This window comes from Stomoxys calcitrans, chromosome 1 (assembly GCF_963082655.1).
Source record: "Stomoxys calcitrans chromosome 1, idStoCalc2.1, whole genome shotgun sequence".
Lineage (NCBI taxonomy): Eukaryota > Metazoa > Arthropoda > Insecta > Diptera > Muscidae > Stomoxys > Stomoxys calcitrans.
The window spans coordinates 265,179,363-265,199,566 of record NC_081552.1 but is presented as its reverse complement, the minus strand read 5'-3'; the positions used below and the strand labels follow the sequence as shown (position 1 = coordinate 265,199,566).

The following is a 20,204-nucleotide window of genomic DNA, read 5'->3' as shown; positions in this document are numbered from 1 at the left end:
TACAGAGACATTGAGTTTCCGTTTCCTTTTCATTAGCAAATATTTTCATAGCATTTAAAAAAATAACACACACACACACACAGCCCAAATGCTGAACTATGACCACTGTTGGAAATTATCAAAACATCAGAGGTAAAACTTCAAAAAAAGAGAGAGAGCAACAGAAATGACGAAACAAAAAGATAACAAAGTGCTGCACAAAAGAAAAAAAATTAAAAAAAAAAAATAAAAATGCCAGATGAGGTATGGGTAACGAAAAAAAGTGCATATTATGCATATTTGAAAGAGTAGTTTGGGTGTAGTAGTAGTGGTAGTAGTAGTAGTAGTTGTTGCCTTTACCTTTTTACCATCTATTTCGTGTGTACCTTGAGCTAAAACTTTATCTACACTCGCTGGATCGCTGAACGTTATGAAGCCGAAACCTCTGAAATGAAAAAAATGAAAAAAAAGAGAAAAAAGACGGAACAAAGTTAGTTTCGTTAACGAAAACAAAGTATTCGAGTGTAATGTCAATAGTATTATTTGTTCTGTAAATATTAAAACACAAAAAACACCCACACACACACACCCACACACACATAGAAAACAACGACGGACCTGCACACCAACAAGTCATGCCGGGGAGTTTCAAACGTATTTGAACAGAGATTAACTAAATGACAGAACGTTAATTGCACTTTGCAAATTTTCAAATGTCCGCGAAGTAAAGCGGCCAAAGATAATTTGAGTTTGCTGTCACTTGTTAATTTCTATTTGAACTGTCATTGTTTAAACAACAACGACAATAGCCGTTGCAATGTTCATCTTTTGCATTCAAATAACTGCCAGACTGCTTCGTTCGTTTAACCCCCATTGACCCCTGAAATGCATTCAAAGGATGCTAGTAATTAGCCACGAGTATGCTTAAGTCGAAGTTTTCTGCCTTATCAATGCAATAAAAATGTTTGAACTTTCAAGTCTTTTTTGCCTGTTAGGGCGAAGATCATTATATTTTACAAATTTCGTTTGTTTCTCTTTCGAGACGAGCTGAATGATCGAAGATTTGCGAAGAGATCGCAACATACACCAACTCCCGACTATAGACCGATTTCTCGATTTAAAGTTTTGGGCCCATAAAAGGCGCATTTATTATCCGATTTTGCTGAAATTTGGAATAGTGAGTTGTGTTAGGCCCTTCGATATCTCTCTTCCATTTGCCCCAGATCAGTCCAGATTTGGATATAGCTGCCATATAGACCAATTCTACGATTTAGGGTCATAGGCCCGTAAAAGCCACATTTATTATCCGATTATGCTGAAATTTGGGACATTGAGTTGTGTTAGGTCCTTCGACATCCTCCGTCAATTTGGCCCAAATCGGTCCAGATTTGCATATAGCTGCCATAGGTATGCCAAATTAAAAACTGACTATATTTCAACATAGGTTTCGTGCATTAAAAGCAGTACACAGATGGTAGGGTATTATATAGTCGGCTGCGCCCGACTTTTGCCTTTCCTTACTGGTTTTTTCTAGTTTTATTAACAAAATTCAATGCAACTCATATTGCTGCCAGACATTCTAATGCATTTTATATTGAAGTAATTTCAAATACATATCTAATGCACACTTCTTTATGGATGCCATAAATAGTAAAGCATTTTAGCAGTAAGGCATTTCATTAGAACTCTTCTCTATGGTAGTCCCAAATGGAATCGAGTATTACAAAAAATGTCTAGCTATGAACAGTAGGCGATTCAGATAAAGTTTAATTCAAACAAGTAAAAAGGAGTTAAGTTCGGTCGGGCCGAACTTTGGATACCCACTACCTCGGGTATATATGTAAACCACTTTTCATCAAAATCCGGTGAAAAGTGCATTCCTTATGCCCCAGCGATATCGAAATATGTTCCGATTTGGACCAAATACTGCGCCTTTTATGGCCCCAAAGCCTAAAACCGATTGATCGGTCTATATGGCAGCTATATCCTAATCTGGACCCATCTGTGCGATATTGCAGAAGTATGTCAAGGGGCTTAACTTAACTCAATGGCCCATATTTCGGCGACATCGAACAATAAATGCGCCTTTTACAGTCCCAAAACCTTAAATCTGAAGAGCTGTCTATATGGCAGCTATATCAAAATCTGAACCGATCAGAGCCAAATTGCAGGAAGACATTGAAGGGCTTACGACAAATCACTGTCCCAAATTTCAGCAGAATTGGATAGTAAGTGTGGCTTTTATGGGCCTAAATCGGAGGATCGAGGTATATGGCAGCTATATCCAAATCTGGACCGATTTGAGCCAAGTTGAAGAAGGACGTCGAAGAGCCTTACACAACTCACTGTCGCAAATTTCAGTGACATTCGATAACAGATGCGCTTTTTATGGGCCCAAAACCTTAAATCGAGAGATCGGTCTATATGGCAGCTATATCCAAAGCTGGACCGATTTGGGCCAAGTTGAAGAAGGACATCGTGGAGCCTAACACAACTCACTGTCCCAAATTTCGGCGACATCGGACAATGAATGCGCTTTTTATGGGCCCAAAACCTTAAATCGAGAGATCGGTCTATATGGCAGCTATATCCAAATTTGAACCGATCAGGGCCAAATTGAAGAAAAATATTGAAGGGCCTTACACAACTCACTGCCCAAAATTTCAGCAAAATCGGATAATAAATGTGGCTTTTATGGGCCTAAGACCCTAAATCGGAGGATAGGTCTATATGGCAGCTATATCCAAATTTGAACTGATCTGGGCCAAATTGACGATGAATGTTGAAGGGCCTAGGGCAACTCACTGTTCCAAATTTCAACAAAATCGGATAATAAATGTGGCTTTTATGGGCCTAAGACCCTAAATCGGCTGATCGGTCTATATGGGGGCTACATCCGAATCTGGACTGATCTGGTCCAAATTGACGAAGAATGTCGAAGGGCCTAACGCAACTCACCGTCCCAAATTTCAGCAAAATCGGATAATAAATGTGGCTTTTATGGGCCCACGACACTAAATCGGAGAATCGGTCTATATGGCAGCTATATCCAAATCTTGACCGATTTGAGCCAAATTGACGAAGGATATCGAAGGGCCTAACACAACTCACTGTCCCAAATTTCTGCAAAATCGGATTATAAATGTGGCTTTTATGGGCCTAAGACCCTAAATCGGAGTATCGGTCTATATGGGGGCTATATCCAAATCTGGACCGATCTGAGCCAAATTAACGAAGGATATCGAATGGCCTAACGCAACTCACTGTCCCAAATTTCTGCAAAATCGGTTTATAAATGTGGCTTTTATGGGCCTAAGACCCTAAATCGGAGGATCGGTCTATATGGGGGCTATATCAAGATATAGTCCGATATAGCCCATCTTCGAACTTAACCTGCTTATGGACAAAAAAAGAATCTGTGCCAAGTTTCAGCTCAATATCTCTATTTTTGAAGACTTTAGCGTGATTTCAACAGACAGACTGACAGACGGACGGTCATGGCTAGATCGTCTTAGATTTTTACGCTGATCGACAATATATAGACTTTATAGGGTCAGAAATGGATATTTCGATGTATTGCAAACGGAATGACAAAATGAATATACCCCCATCCTTCGGTGGTGGGTATAAAAATATTTTCATATCACAATAGCATTAGGCAATCTCTGCTTTAACCCATTCCTTTCAAATGCCATTCGAATAGTTTGCTTACATTGTTCAGAAGTAATAACTTCTCTGTTGGTTGAAAATAATTACTTTAATTTAAAGTTTCCTTTGCTGGCAAAAATATTATCCTGTGCAAGTAACTGCCTCTCAAAATGAACACCCATTTATTGCGTCTGTTTGGTTACTTGGCACTTTTCATTCGTTTGTTGTTGGATCGTTCATTAAATTTTATTATTATGTCTTATGTAAAGCAATTTCGGAAAGATAAAAATCTATTTAGTTTTTCCACAAAATTTTCCTCATTCATAAATACTTATGCACATTTGGTACTATAAGATCACACACTCACACTCACACATTCACAAAAAAAACTCACACAAAAGCATTCAAGCAAATCACAAATACAATTGCACTTGTGGATGGCAACAGACACATTGCCACTTTTGGAGAATTCTCTTATGAAAAATCCTTCATACAGCCAGACAGACTGGAAATATCTTTGCCAAATAGACAGACAAAAAGGAAAAATAAAAGCATTTGGTAAGCAACACTACAAAACTTTAGTTCGCAATAGCCGGCCAGTTGATACCCTTCGGAATGGCAATGAAAAGATGAAAGAAATAGAAAAAAAGCATTTGCGGAACCGCTGGATGGCTATTTTACATTCACTCTAAATAATCGAAGTATGTTTAACAAAACAAGTTTTGCCCTAAGGAACAGGGGCAAACTTCTCACACATCAATGAGTGCAGTCCGATTCAAGTTTTAAGCGCAATGATAAGGGGCCTCTTTTTTATAGCCGAGTCCGAACGGCGTGCCGCAGGGCGACATCTCTTTGGAGAGAAGTTTTACATGGCATAGTACCACACATATGTTGCCAGCATTAGGAGGGGAAAACCACCGCTGAAAATTTTTTCTGATGGTCTCGCCAGGATTCGAACGCAGGCGTTCAGCATCATAGTTGGACTTGCTAAACTCTGCTCTACAATGGTCTCCCGAAGTATGTTAACATGTTTTGAAATAAATAAGGCATTACATTATCACTTCCGGAGACCTTACTCAACGTATACCTTGTTAGGACTTTTTAGTCAAGCCCACTAAAAGTTGCATACATACTGGTTGAGTAATTTTTTTTTTTATTTTTTTCACTTCTTAAAGCCGCATAGATTGTCAAAAGTTTAAACTTACTTTAATTCATCTCACTCTGGGTTAAATTCTAGTGCATCCTTCATAAGGATTCAATTTATATAACCTCTTTACTGCAGCGCACACAAACTAGACAGCTTTACTTACGTAGACACAGAGAGTATGAGCTCACGTAGTATAAGAAATCAAATTCATTCATGGTGCTGTATTAAAATCAAATTTCATTTCGAAATCTCAGTAGTAACATTAACAACAACAAATGCAACTGAAGCCAATGCTGCATGAAACTGGTAAAGGAAAAGCATATGCGAAGCACATGCTCGTATATGAGAACAGTGGGGCCAATGTGAAAAAATAGAGAAAAAATTTATGAAAAAAAAAAAACAAGTTATAGACCGATTCGGGGCTCAAGAAGCAAAATCGGGAGATCGGTTTATATGGGAGTTGTATCAAACTATAGATCGATTGTGACCATATTGCAGACGTATTTTGAGGGCCATGGGAGGAGTTGTTGCACAAAATTTGTGCTAAATCGTAAGACCCAAGATCGGTTTATATGGCAGCTATATCAGGTTATAAACTGATTTAAACCGTACTTAGCACAGTTGTTGGAAGTGATATCAAAACACCTATGTGCGAAATTTCAGTCAAATCGGATGAGAATTGCGCCCTCTAGAGGCTCAAGAAGTCAAGACCCAAGATCGGATTGTATGGCAGCTATATCAGGTTAAAGACCGATTTGAACCATACTCAGCACAGTTGTTGGAAGTGATATCAGAGCACTATATGCGAAACTTCAGTCAAATCGGATCGGATAATAATTGCGCCATCTAGAGGCTCAAGAAGTCAAGACCCAAGATCGGATTGTATGACAGCTATATCAGGTTATAGACCGATATTAACCGTACTTAGCACAGTTGTTGGAAGTAACATCGAAACACTATGTGCGAAATTTTAATCAAATCGGATGAGACTTGCGCCATCTAGAGGCTCAAGAAGTCAAGACCCAAGATCGGTTTATATGGGAGCTATATCAGGTTATAGACCCATTTGGACTACACTTTGTTGGAAGTGATATCAAAACACTATGTGCAAAATTTCAGTCAAATCGGACAAGAATTGCGCCCTCTAGAGGCTCAAGAAGTCAAGACCCAAGATCGGTTTATATGGCAGCTATATCAGATTATAGACCGATTTGAACCATACTAAGCACAGTTGTTAGAAGTGATATCGAAACACTATGTGCGAAATTTCAGTCAAATTGGATGAGAATTGCGCCCTCTAGAGGCTCAAGAATTCAAGACCCAAGATCGGCTTATATGGCAGCTATATCAAAACATGCACCGATTTGGCCCGTTTACAATCCCAAATGATCTACACTAATAAAAAGTATATATGCTAAATTTCAAGCGGCTAGCTCTACTCCTTGTCACGACGATCAAGAATATATATACTTTATGGGGTCTTAGACGCATATTTCGAGGTGTTACAAACAGAATGACGAAATTAGTATACCTGAATCCTTGGTGGAGGGTATAAAAATAAAATTGTAAGTTTCAAGATGGACTTCGGTTCTGTGATAATCTATTAGTCCCTACTCATGGTCAGACTAACGCTCAAAGACCACCCCATAGAGATAACAAGTGACTGCGAAGGAAATCTTCATTAACGAATGTCAACAGTTTTGAGAATAATACTGGCAAACAGATGCTACTTTGGACTAAGTTAGCAGCTTAGAATCAAGGCCACCTCTTGACAGACGAAGATTACACTATACCAGACACTGATACTATTCGTGCTGTTATATAGTTCTGAAGCATGGGTACTTGTAAAAACAGATGAAGCAGTGCTTGGAGTGTTTGAGAGAAAGATTCTTCGAGAGGAAGATTCTTGCGTTAATGGAGAATATAGGCGATGTGTGAACCACGAGCTGTATGACGACGATAGCATAGCTGCGATAGCTTCAAAATACAACGACTGCGTTGGCTAGGTCATGTTGTCAGAATGTATGAAGAAGCTCCAGCAAAGAAGTCTTTTGAAGGCAAACACGGTGGTACACGCAAACCGCGAAGACCAAAAGCCCTATGGAAAGTTCAAGTGGTGGGAGACACCTTGAAACTTGGTGTCAGAGAATTTAGAATGAGCACAGAAGGTCCATGCGCTTGGAACGTTATTCTACGTTCGGCTAGTGGAACAAATGTTCTGTCATAGCCAAGTAAAATAGGTAAAGGGTCGTATGTACCCCTATAAGGATAATATGTAACTCAAATGAACGCTATATTGAAGGAACATATGTTTGTAACATCTCGATCTGCACAAAGTATATAAGCATATTTTTCGTCCTCTTGACATTTTATGCCAATTTTGCCATATCCGTCAGTTTGCCCAAATTATTTTAGCAAAACTTCTTAGAGAATAGCGGATAATATTTGTTAATATGTTAAAAAATAATTCTATGGGTTTCCCAAAAAGTAATTGCGGATTTTTCATATAGTCGGCGTTGAAAAATTTTTTCACAGCTTGTGACTCTGTAATTGCATTCTTTCTTCTGTCAGTTATCAGCTGTTACTTTTAGCTTGCTTTAGAAAAAAAGTGTAAAAAAGTATATTTGATTAAAGTTTATTCTAAGTTTTATTAAAAATGCATTCACTTTCTTTTAAAAAATCCGCAATTACTTTTTGGGCAACCCAATATATGTACTATTAGAAATTGGAAAATATTTAGAATTATTATTATTGACTAACTTTTTTTTGAGTGTAATCAATTCAAAAATATTTATATCACAAATACAATGTAAAAACCACAGCCAGAAACACTCTCTGAGGCAAACGGAAATATTAAGCATTCCAAAATAGTAAATGTTTCTCAACAATATCATATTCGCATACCAACAAAGAGCATCACTCCCCCATACTGCTGGCAACTAACCAAGCAGGCAACAGCATGAACGGCATCTTCAATAATTTTGGAGTAAATGTAAGTGCCTTCGTTCGTTGGATCCCTGCAAACATTTTCTATCATGCAAGTCACGCAATTGACACACAGCGAAGTTGAAAGCAATCGTAGGCTATATCTATTTTATACCCACCAACGAAGGATGGGGAATATTCATTTTGTCATTCGGTTTGTAAAACCTCGAAATATGCGTCTGAGACCCCATAAAGTATATACAGGGTGGCTGATGAAAGCCGCTACCAAAAAAAAATGTAATAACTTTTTTTCTATTTAATAATAATAATTTAATAATTAATTTAATAATTTAATTTAACATGAATAAAAGAAAAATGTATTCCATACACCGAAAAAAAAATGTAGCAATATTCATCATTGTAGCAATATTCATCAGCCACCCTGTATATTCTTGATCGTCATTTTAAGTCGATCTAGCCATGTCCGTCCGTCCGTACATACGTGCGTCCATCCGTCCGTCCATCCGCCCGTCCATCCATCCGTCCGTCCATCCGTCCGCCCATCCGTCCGTCCATCCGTCCGTCCGTCCATCCGTCCGTCCATCCGTCCGTCCATCCGTCCGTCCGTCCATCCGTCCGTCCATCCGTCCGCCATCCGTCCGCCATCCGTCCGCCATCCGTCCGTCCATCTGTCCGTCCGTTCATCCGTTCATCCTTCCATCCGTCCATCCGTCCGCCATCCGTCCGTCCATCTGTCCGTCCGTTCATCCTTCCATCCGTCCATCCGTCCGTCTGTCTATCGAAAACACGCTAACTTTCGAAGGAGTAAAGCTAGCCGCTTGAAATTTTGCGCAAATACTTCTCATTAGTGTAGGTCGGTTGGAATTGTAAATGGGCCAAATCGGTCCATGTTTTGATATAGCTGCCATATAAACCGATCTTGGGTCATGACTTCTTGAGCCGTTAGAGGGTGCAATTCTTGTCCGATTTGACTGAAATTTTGCACGTGGTGTTTTGGTATCACTTCCAACAACTGCCTTAAGTATAGCGCAAGTCGGTACATAACCTGATATAGCTGCCATATAGACCGATACACCGAGATAGGGTCTTAGGCCTATAAAAGCCACATTTATTATACGGTTTTGCTGAAATTATGGATAGTGAGTTGTCTTTGGCCCTTTGATATCCTTCTTCAATTTGGCCCAGGTCGGTCCAGATTTGGATATAGCTGCCATATGGCCCGATCTCTCGATTTAAGGTCTTACGCCCATAAAAGGCGCATTTATTGTCCGATTTTGTCAAAAATTTGGGAAAGTGAGTTGTTTTAGACCCATCGATATCCTTCTTCAATTTGGTGCAGATCGGTGCAGATTTGGATATAGCTGCCATATAGACCGATCTCTCGATTTAAGGTCTTACGGCCATAAAAGGCGCATTTATTGTCCGATGTCACCGAAATTTCAGACAGTGAGTTATATTAGATCCTTCGATATCCTTCTTCAATTTGACTTAGATCGGTCAAGATTTGGATATAGCTGGCATATAGACCGATCTCTCGATTTAAAGTTTTTGACCCATAAAAGGTGCATTTATTGTCCGTAGTCTCCGAAATTTGAGACAGTGACAACTTTTGCAATATGGCACAGATCGGTCCAGATTTGGATATAGCTGCCATATAGACCGATCTCTCGATTTAAGGTTTTGGGCCCATAATAGCGACATTTATTATCCGATTTTGCTAAAATTTGGGACACTGAGTTGTGTTAGGCCCTTAGACATCTTTCTTTAAATTAGCCCAGATCGGTCCAGATTTAAATATAGCTGCCACATAGACCGGTCCACCGATTTAGTGTCTTAGGCCCATAAATGCCACATTTATAACCCGATTTTGCTAAAATTTGGGACAGTGAGTTGCGTTAGGCCCTTCCATATATTTCCTCAATTTGGCTCAGATCGGTCCAGATTTGGATATAGCTGCCATATAGACCGATCTCTGGATTTAAGGTCTTGGGCCCATAAAAGCCGTATTTATTGTCCCATGTCGCCGTAATTCGGGATAGTGAGTTGTGTTAGGCACCTCGACATATTTCTGCAATTTGGCCTTATCCGATCAGGATTTGCATATAGCTGCCATATAGACCGATCTATCGATTCAAGGTTTTGGGACCATAAAAGACGTATACGGTTCAGATCGGTTTATTTTTAGACATAGCTACTAAAAACATCAATATTTTGTAATACACAATTGTACAATGACTTTTACTTATAAGTATTTAGTCCAAATCGTTCTGGGACGTCCTTTTTCAATTTGGCCTAGATCGGTCCAGATTTGGATATAGCTATCTTATAGACCGATCCGCCGATTTAGGGTCTTAAGCCCATTAAAGCCTTTTTTTTATCCGATTTTGCTTCAAGTTATGTTAGGCCCTTCAACATCTTTCTTAGATCGTTCCAGATTTGGCCTTGTACCAACAACAATCGATAATGGGAAACTAAAGAATGATAGAATTGCAATAGTAATGTATTTTGTTATTTTAAATCATATCTTAAACTGTCATACAAAATTACAATAAAGTGACAATTCAGTGCGGGAGTGAGAAATTCACTCCCAAATGTTTGCCGGGTTGGTTTAGTTAAAAGAAACATCTTGGTGTAGTACCCTCCAAACATTTTCTATCGTGCGAGTCACTAAATCTGCACTCAAGGAAGTTGAAAACAATCTCAGGCGATATCATTTTTTACTCTAATTAGTGTCTCGGTACGGGAGAAAACGTGCCACTTGGCGATATATACCCATGAGTGACTAAATAGGGACTAAAAAAAGTGTAAAATTCGATTATCAACGTCATTTATAAAAATAAATTTTTATTTGCCAAATGTTTTTTTTACCTTTTAGAGTGAGGCTAATTTTTATTTCTCTTTCTAATTTATTTCTTTTCCAAATCAAGATTATTAGTCGAAGATTTTATTTGCAATGATTTTCCCTGACTGGGATTTGAACAGCCAACCTTACGATTGTGAGGCGTATGCTATCCCTCTGTGCTACCGACCTTTCTTCATTACAGAAGGCTAAGTTAACATATATTCTATTGTTTGGGGTTTTTTGAGTTAGCGTTCAAAACAACAACAAAAAATCTATTTTTAAATTTGTTGCAATAACAGTTGATTATGAGAAACTAATTAGCGAAACATGAATGATAGAATTCCGACAGTAATGTATTTTGTTGTTGTAAATCTTGAGATCTCTACAAACTATCATACAAAAGGACCTAAAAAGTGACTATTCTGGGAGGGAGTGAGAAAGTCACTCCCAATTGTTTGGAGGGTAGTGATGCATATTTGTATGCAAGTATCACTACCACATACAATCCTTTTTTTTTTGCGATTACAATTTTATTTTATTCATAGTTGTTGTTGTTGCTCGAATATGTCTGCTGCTGCTCTTCCTACTGCTGTTGGGAACTAAAACCAAAACAATTGCCACAATTGCAACAGAATCGTCGTTAATTACACTTTAGCAGCAATGAGAGTTGTGTAGAGAGTTAAGATAAGGACAAGGGAGTGAGAGGGGGAGAGACACCTAAATGTGGATGTAGGTAGCCTACGATGACGATACAGAAGTGCAGAATCAGTACTCGTAGCTCAACCAGTCAGTTTCTCATTCATGCTAAGCTCTTGTCATTTTAAAGGAGCAGTGATACCATTTTCCTTCCTTCTCCCTTCTGCTTAAATCATCATCATCATTCTTGCCCATGAGTGCCGTATTTGCTAAGGTTATGCATGTGTGTGTGTGTGTGTGAGGTAATTTAAATACACTCTACTTTCACACTTTTGCAGAGGTGAGATGCAGTCAACCCAATGAACATTAATTATCATTTGTTTCTCTTTCGAGACGAGCTCAATGATCGCTGGTTTTCTTTTGCAAGTGGAAAAGGAAAGCCAGAGATCGCAACACACACCAATCACTATAGGACGCGTTTCATCTTTGGTTGGAAGACTTTTCAAACATAATAGGTGTGATGGCTGCAAGCCGTATTGTTGCATTTGTATGGTATTTGTTGCGAAAATGACTCTATGATAAAAATACCCCATTGACCACGCTCGACAACCCTGTTTGTTAGCTGTACTTTTCACAATGCAATGGCGCTTTTCCTCGTCCCATATAATTCGAGTGAAACGGCTAAGTTTACTGGGTTTTGTGGACCACGTTCAGATAATTATTCCTTGGGCAATGGAATTTTCCAATGTGGGATGCTACCAAAAGACGATGTCTCTGCGGGCAATGACAAAGAAGTTGCAAGCAGGCGAAACTTTCACAACGTCATAGGGGATGCGTGTGCATGCTGGCAAAATGAATGTGGCATAGAGTCATGTTGAATGTGTGATAGACTCATTAAAATGCAGTGCAAGATAATAAGCACTTTAATTAAATATATTTACAAGAATAAGTTTATCAAAATAAGTTGCACACGCACACAAACACACTGGCATTGGCATTACTAACATGAACAATCAAATACCACAGCGCACACAATGTTGCAAGAACAACATCACTGTTCGCATCACATGTGTGATGTGTGATTATTTTGGTGTGCAGGATATTACATACTTTGAAGAGTGGTGCACAAGTGCACACTAGCACCGTCTTGGTGCAAACCATCGGCCACTACGTTGCATCATGACTTGATTGTTGTAACTTGGCAGCTTTTGCCAAGAAATGAGCAAACGCATCAGGCAGTCGTAGCATTCGTGAAGTGGTATGAGCACATTGACTTTCTTTGGTAAATATTTCATTTATTTCTATAACATTTTAAGCATTCGTGCTGCTACCCATCTTCCACGCCATAAACTAAAATAAGCAATTACTACCATACTTAGATTGTGATAAATGATCCGATACCACATTTTTCTTTTACTATACCCACCATCATAGCATGGGGAATATTAATTTTCTCTTTCGGTTTGCAACACAATGATGGTCTGCCTCTCCGTGTGTATGTCGGTCCATCCGTCCAATACGAAATCGGTTATGGCCTCAAAAAGGTTTGTCATACGCCGGTAGGCCTTTCGCGATCCAAATCGAATTAAATTTTGATAAAGCTGCCATATAAGACTAAACGATGTCCCCAACTATTATGGTTCATGTATAACGATTTCTTGGTTTAGGGTCTTAAACCCACAAAAGACTCGTTTATTACCAGATTTAGGTTAGGTTTAAGTGGCAGTCTGCCATCAGACTCACTTAGACGTTTACGTCCATTGTGATACCACAGGAACAGTAGAAGGAAGATGCCTTCTAGCTCCTAACGTTGAACCATCCAGATCGCTTTAAAAAGCCCAATAACTTGCGAATGTCCACTTCCGCTAAATCAGACAGGTTCTCAAAGAAATGAGAACTTAAAGTGGAACTCCTTTTAAATGCTAGTGCGGGACACACACACAGAAGGTGTTCTATAGTCTCTTCTTCTTCGATGTCCTCACAGCTTCTGCAAAAGTCGTTGCTGGCAACCTTCAGTCTGTCAGCATGTTTTCCGATTAGACAGTGCCCTATCATGACGGACACAATGACTGAGACATCTGTTCTAGTCAATGACAGCAAAGCAGTAGACCATTCCAAGTCCTTCCCCTCTTTGTGACCATCTATCATTCGTTGTTCTCGGGCCTGGTCCTGAAAACTTAGCTTACATGTTGCCAGAGGCATACCCACAGATTCCAGTATCCTTGGAATGTGTAGGGTCGTTCCTAGTCTCGCAAGCTCATCCGCTTTACAATTCCCTGGGATATCTTTGTGGCTTGGCACCCAGAACAGGTGAATTTTGAACTGTTCAGCCATCTCGCTGAGAGATCTGCGACAGTCGAGGACGGTTTTTATAAGAATAATTTTGTAGAAATACGTCCTCCAGGGATTTAATGGCTGTCTGGCTGTTTGAGAAGATATTTATGCCAACAATTGTTATAATAGTGAATTACGGCTAATGTTCGGCCTGGCCAAAATGAATGGGTTTTATACTCAACATCACAGGATGGGAGGAAAGTCATTGTAGAGCAGAGTTTAACATGTCCGCCTATGAAATTGAACATTTTGTTTGAATCTTGACGAGAACTTTAGAATAAATTTCCATACGATGGTTTTGGCCTCCCAATGCTGGCAATGTTTGCGAGGGACTAAGCCATGTTAAAATTTCTCCTCAAAGAGGTATCCCCCTGCGGTACGACATTCGCACTCGGCTATAAAAATAAGGTCACTTAAAATTCAGTTTAAACTTGAATTGGACTTCACTCATTTATACGTGGGCTGATCGGAACCATAAACGACAAGGATGTCGAAAAGCCTAACATAAGTCACTGAGTTCAATTTTAGTGAAATCGCATTATAAATGCGCCTTTTATGGGGCCAAGACGTTAAATCGAGATAGCGGTCTACATGGCAGATATATCCCAATCTGGACCGATTTGGGCTAAGATGAAGAAAGATGTCGAGTGGCCTAACTAAACTTACTGTCTTAAATTTCAGCGACATCGGAAAATAAATGCGCCTTTTATGGGCCCTAAACCTTAAATCGAGAAATCGGTCTATATAATAGCTACATCCAAATCTGTACCAATGTGGGCCAATTTCCCAAATTTCAGCAAAATCGGATAATAAATGTGGCTTTCATGGGCCTAACACCCTAAATCGGAGGATCGGTCTATATGACAGCTATAACTAAATCTGAACTGATTAGAGCCAAATTGAAGAAGGATGTCGAAGGGCCTAATACAACTCACTGTCCCAAATTTCATCAAAATCGTATAATAAATGTGAGTTTCATGGCCCCAAAACCATAAATCGAGAGATCGGTCTGTATGGCAGCTATATCCAAATCTAGATCGATCTGTGCCATATTGCAGAAGTATGTGAAGGGAATAAACATAACTCACTGTCCCAAATTTTGGCGACTTTTATGGGCCCAAAGCCTTAAATCGAGAAATCGGTCTAAATATTTGGCAGCTATATCCAAACCTCAACCGATTATAGTCAAATTGCAGAAATATGTCGAAGGGCCTAAGTTAACTCACTGCCCCGAATTTCAGAAAAATCGGATAATAAATGTGGCTGTTATGGGCCTAAGACCCTAAATCGGAGTATTGGTCTATATGGCAGCTATATCCAAATCTGAACCGATCTAGGCCAAATTGAGGAAGGATGTTGAAGGGCCTAACACAACTCACTTTCCCAAATTTCAGCAAAATCGGATAATAAATGTAGCTTTCATGGGCCTAAGACCGTAAATCGGAGGATCGATCTACATGGCTGCTATATCCAAATCTGAACCGATCTGTACCATATTGCAGAAGTATGTCAAGGGGCTTATCTTTACTCACTGTCCCAAATTATATCAAAATCAGATAATAAATGAGCCTTTTATGGTCCTAAAACCCCAAATCGGAGGATCGGTCTATATGACAGCTGTATCCAAATCTGGATAGATCTGGACCAAATCAATGAAGTTTGTCTAAGGGCCAAGCCAACACACTGTTCCAAATTTCAGCAAAATCGGTAAAAAAAATATGGCTTTTATGGGCCTAAGACCCTAAATCGGAGGATCGGTCTATATGACAGCTATAACCAAATCTGAACCAATAAGAGCCAAATTAAAGAAGGATGTCGAAGGGCCTAATACAACTCACTGTCCCAAATTTCATCAAAATCGTATAATAAATGTGGCTTTCATGGCCCCAAAACCATAAATCGAGAGATCGGTCTGTATGACAGCTATATCCAAATCTGAACCGATATGTACCATATTTCAGAAGTATGTCAAGGGGCTTAACTTTACTCACTGTCCCAAAATTTTATCACAATCAGATAATAAATGAGCTTTTTATGGTCCTAAGGCCCCAAATCGGAGGATCGGTCTATATGGCAGCTATATCCAAATCTGGACCGATCTGGGCCAAATTGACGAAGGGCGTAGGAGGGCCTAATGCAACTCACTGTCCCAAATTTTATCAAAATCAGATAATAAATGACCCTTTTATGGTCCTAAGACCCTAAATCGGGGGATCGGTCTACATGGCAGCTATAACCAAATCTGGACCGATCTGAGCCAAATTAACGAAGGATGTCCAACATAACTCACTGTGCCAAATTTCAGCAAAATCGGATATTAAATGAGGCTTTTATGGGCCTAAGACCCTATCGGCGGATCGGTCTATATAGAGGCTATATCAAGATATAGTCCGATATAGCCCATTTTAGAACTTAACCTGCTTATGGAAAAAAAAAAGAATCTGTGCATAGTTTCAGCTCAATATCTCTATTTTTAAAGACTTTAGCGTGATTTCAACAGACAGACGTACAAACGGTCCGACATGTCCAGTTCGTCTTACATTTTTACGCTGATCAAGAATTTATATAATTTATAGTGTCGGAAGTGGATATTTCGATGTGTTGCAAACGGAATGACAAAATGAATATACCCCCATCCTTCGGTGGTGGGTATAAAAAAGGAAGGGGAAAGGACAAAGCCTTGTGGCACACCTGCGGTCACTGTATACTCATCTGATGAGGACCCATCTACAACAACTCGTATAGTGCGATCTCTGGGAAAGCTCGATATAAATCGAATGAAGTTATACCGACACCAAAGGCAGTTGGGATTGTAAGTGGGCCAAATCAGTCCATGTTTTGATATAGCTGCCATAAAAACCGTTCATGGGTCTTGAATTCTTGAACCTCTAGAAGGCGTAATTCTCGTCTGATTTGACTGAAATTTTGCACCTGGTGTTTTGCTATTATTTCCAACATTTGTTCTAAGTATGGTTCGAATCGGTTCATAATCTGATATAGCTGCCATATAAACCGATTTTGCGTCTTTAGTTCTTCAGTTTTTAGATGGCGCAATACTTATCCGATTTGGATGTAATTCGGTACGTAGTGTTTTGCTATCGCTTTCAACAACTGTGCAAAGCATGATTCAAATCGGTTCATAACGTGGTATAGCTGCCATATAAACCGATCTAGGGTCTTGACATCTTGAGCCTCTAGAGGGCGTAATTCTCGTCCGATTTGACTGAAATTTTGCATCTGCTGTTTTGATATTACTTCCAACAACTGTTCTTAGTGTGGTTCAAATCGGTACATAACCTGATATAGCTGCCGTATAAACCGATCTGGGATCTTGAATTCTTGAGCCTCTAGAGGGCGCAGTTATTGTACAATTTGGCTGTAATTTTGTACAACGGCTTCTGTAATGACCTTCAATATACATGCGAAGTATAGTCTAAGCCTACATGGTCTAAGTCTACAGCTTATTACAGCTCCAATATAAACCGATATCCCAATTTAGCTTCTTGAGCCCCTACAAGGCGCAATACTTATCCGAATGAACTGAAATATTTCACAATGGCTTTTACAATGTTCAGCATTCAATTCATTTATGGTTTGAATTGGACTATAACTTGATATAGCTCCTATAGCATAAAGTTCTTATTCATTATTCTTTATTTGCCTAGAAAGATACCGCGCAAAGAACTCGGCAATTGCGATCCATGGTGGAGGGTGTATAGATTCGGCCCGGCCGAACTTAGCACACTCTTACTTGTTATACCATCCACCATAGAATGCGGGTATACTAATTTCGTCATTCTGTTTGTAACTCCTCGAAATATTCGACTAAGAACCCATAAAGTATATATATTCTTGTTCGCCATGACATTTTAATTCGATTTAGCCATGTCCGTCCGTCAGTCTGTCGAAAGCACGATAACTTTCGAAGGGATAAAGCTAGCCGCTTGAAATTTTGCACAAATACTTCTTATTTGTGTGGGTCGGTTGGGATTGAAAATGGGCTATATCGGTCCATCTTTTGGTATTGCTGCCATATAAACCGATCTTGGGTCTTGACTTCTTGAGCCTCTAGAGGGCGCAATTCCTATCTGATTTGATTGAAATTTTGCACGTGGTGTTCTGGTATCACTTCCAACAACAGTGCTGAGAATGGTTGAAATCGGTCTCTAACCTGATATAGCTGGCATATAAACCGATCTCAAGTCTTGACTTCTTGAGCCTCCAGAGGCTCAAGAAATTTAGTACGACGGCTTCTCCCATGACCTTCAACGTACGTGTCAAAAAAGGGCCGAATCGATCTCTTGAGACCTTAAAAGGCACAATTCTAAGTCGAATTGGCTGAAGAGATGCCGGGAAAAGAACTCCACAAATACAATCGACGGTGGAGGGTATATAAGATTCGGCCCGGCCGAACTTAGCACGCTTTTACTTGTTACTTGTTTTTTTTTTTTTTTGCTGTAAGGCCTTTTTATATTGCAGATGTATACCAAACTATTTGTAAAAGTTTCCTATCAGCAAACAATTGCGCTCGGTTCGCATTGTCATTAAGGAATTTTTATGTCCCAAATAGATCAAACCATTTTTCCAAGAAAATGAAATAAAATCACAAATCAAACTAAAATAAATATAAGGTTACATACTGCTATATATATTTCTCAAAATTTCTTTAATAAGGATTAAGATATCATGCTGCCAACATGTAAACCAATCCTCCACGTGTTGGTGGTGTATGATAATCAAAATATTTCCATGAGTTCATGATGCCATCCCCGGTGATTACAATTTATGGAACAATAACAACCTAATAACGCAAGTGAATGGAATGGGCAAATAAAGGCAACATTATGATGGTGTGTGTGTGTGTGTGTGTGTGCGCGGCCCATAATGGCATGGTGGAATATGCCGCAGTTGGGAGAGGATAAACAAATAACGCCGCTCTAATGAGAAAATCCAGTAGCGGATGAACTTGACTCAACGCCATAGACGCAAGTATAGGCTGTTAAGTCATAAAATAAACTAAGCTAGTGAAGCCAAGAACCCACTGAAAATTCAAGTGAGCATCAACTTTGAATGTTACATGTTTAGAATTTCCAGATAAGATGTCAGCTAAGAATGGTGGTGGCGGCTAAGCAAAAAATCATTCAGGGGTGCTGGGTTGGCATTGTCAGCATTTAAAGAAATTTAGACGCATTTCATTCATTAAATTTCTTCTTTTGTTGTTCCTATTTCCATAAACGAATAAAAAATAATCATTTTGTTGCACAAAAAATCCAAGAGGAAGAAAAAGAGAAAACACAGTCAAATTAAAATAAAACACAAATGTCTGTGAACGAGGAGCTTCGGTGAAATCTCAAATAGATGGAGCTTGCTAGCTAGCTAGCCAGCATAAGCATTTTCGAAATCGAGCCAACTACAGCAAAACAAAGAAAGACGGCATAATGTGTCTCCAGAGAACAATTTGTTGTAAATTTAGATTCAATTTTATGCACACATGAACCACATACCCATGCTATAACCGCATCCGTCCAAATACGCGCACAAGCTCAAATCTACAAACCAAACACAAGCGCAACAACAATCGCCTTAGATAAGAGTCAATATGAATGCCAACAGGAGCATTGACAAAAGGAATAAAAAAAACAAGTAAAAGCGTGCTAAGTTCGGCCGGGCCGAATCTTATATACCCTCCACCATGGATCGCATTTGTCGAGTTCTTTTCATGGCATCTCTTCTTAGGCAAAAAAGGATATAAGAAAAGAGTTGCTCTGCTATTAAAACGATATCAAGATATGGTCCGGTTCGGACCACAATTAAATTATATGTTGGAGACCTGTGTAAAATGTCAGCCAATTCGTATAAGAATTGCGCCCATTGGGGCTCACGAAGTAAAATAGAGAGAACGATTTATATGGGATCTGTATCGGGCTATAGACCGATTCAGACCATAATAAACACGTTTTATGATGGTCATGAGAGGATCCGTCGTACAAAATTTCAAGCAAATCGGATAATAATTGCGACCTCTTGGGGTCAAGAAGTCAAGATCCCAGATCGGTTTATATGGCAGCTATATCAGATTTGAACCTTATTTGACACAGTTGTTGAAAGTTAAAATAAAATACGTCATGCAAAATTTCAGCCAAATCGGATAGGAATTGCGCCCTCTAGAAGCTCAAGAAGTCAAATCCCTAGATCTATTTATATGACAGCTATATCAGGTTATGAACCGATTTCAAAAATACTTGGCACAGTTGTTAGATATCATAACGAAATACTTCGTGCAAAAATTCATTCAAATCGGATAAGAATTGTGCCCTCTAGAGGCTCAAGAAGTCAAGACCCAAGATCGGTTTATATGGCAGCTATATCAGGTTATGGACCGATTTAAACCATACTTGGTACAGTTGTTGGGTATCATAACAAAACACGTCGTGCGAAATTCCATTCCAATCGGATAAGAATTGCGCACGGTAGAGGCTCAAGAAGTCAAGACCCAAGATCGGTTTATATAGCAGCTATATCAGGTTATGGGCCAAATTGAACCATACTTGGCACAGTTGTTGGATATAATAACAAAACACATCGTGCAAAATTTCATTCCAATCGGATAAGAATTGCGCACTCTAGAGGCTCAAGAAGTCAAGACCCAAGATCGGTTTATATGGCAGCTAT

At 39.3% G+C, this 20,204-nt stretch overlaps 1 protein-coding gene across 5 annotated transcripts in view; it reads right to left on the bottom strand.

Moving 5' to 3' along the window:
* Positions 1 to 20,204, bottom strand: part of LOC106091469 (RNA-binding protein Musashi homolog Rbp6) — a 1,151,181-nt gene that overhangs the window by 795,204 nt on the left and 335,773 nt on the right. For all 5 annotated transcript variants that reach the window (XM_059360540.1, XM_059360539.1, XM_059360543.1 and 2 more), the window contains exon 5: positions 340 to 424. In XM_059360540.1, coding sequence (XP_059216523.1) covers positions 340 to 424 — 85 coding nt within the window. The remainder of the gene's footprint in view (positions 1 to 339; positions 425 to 20,204) is intronic.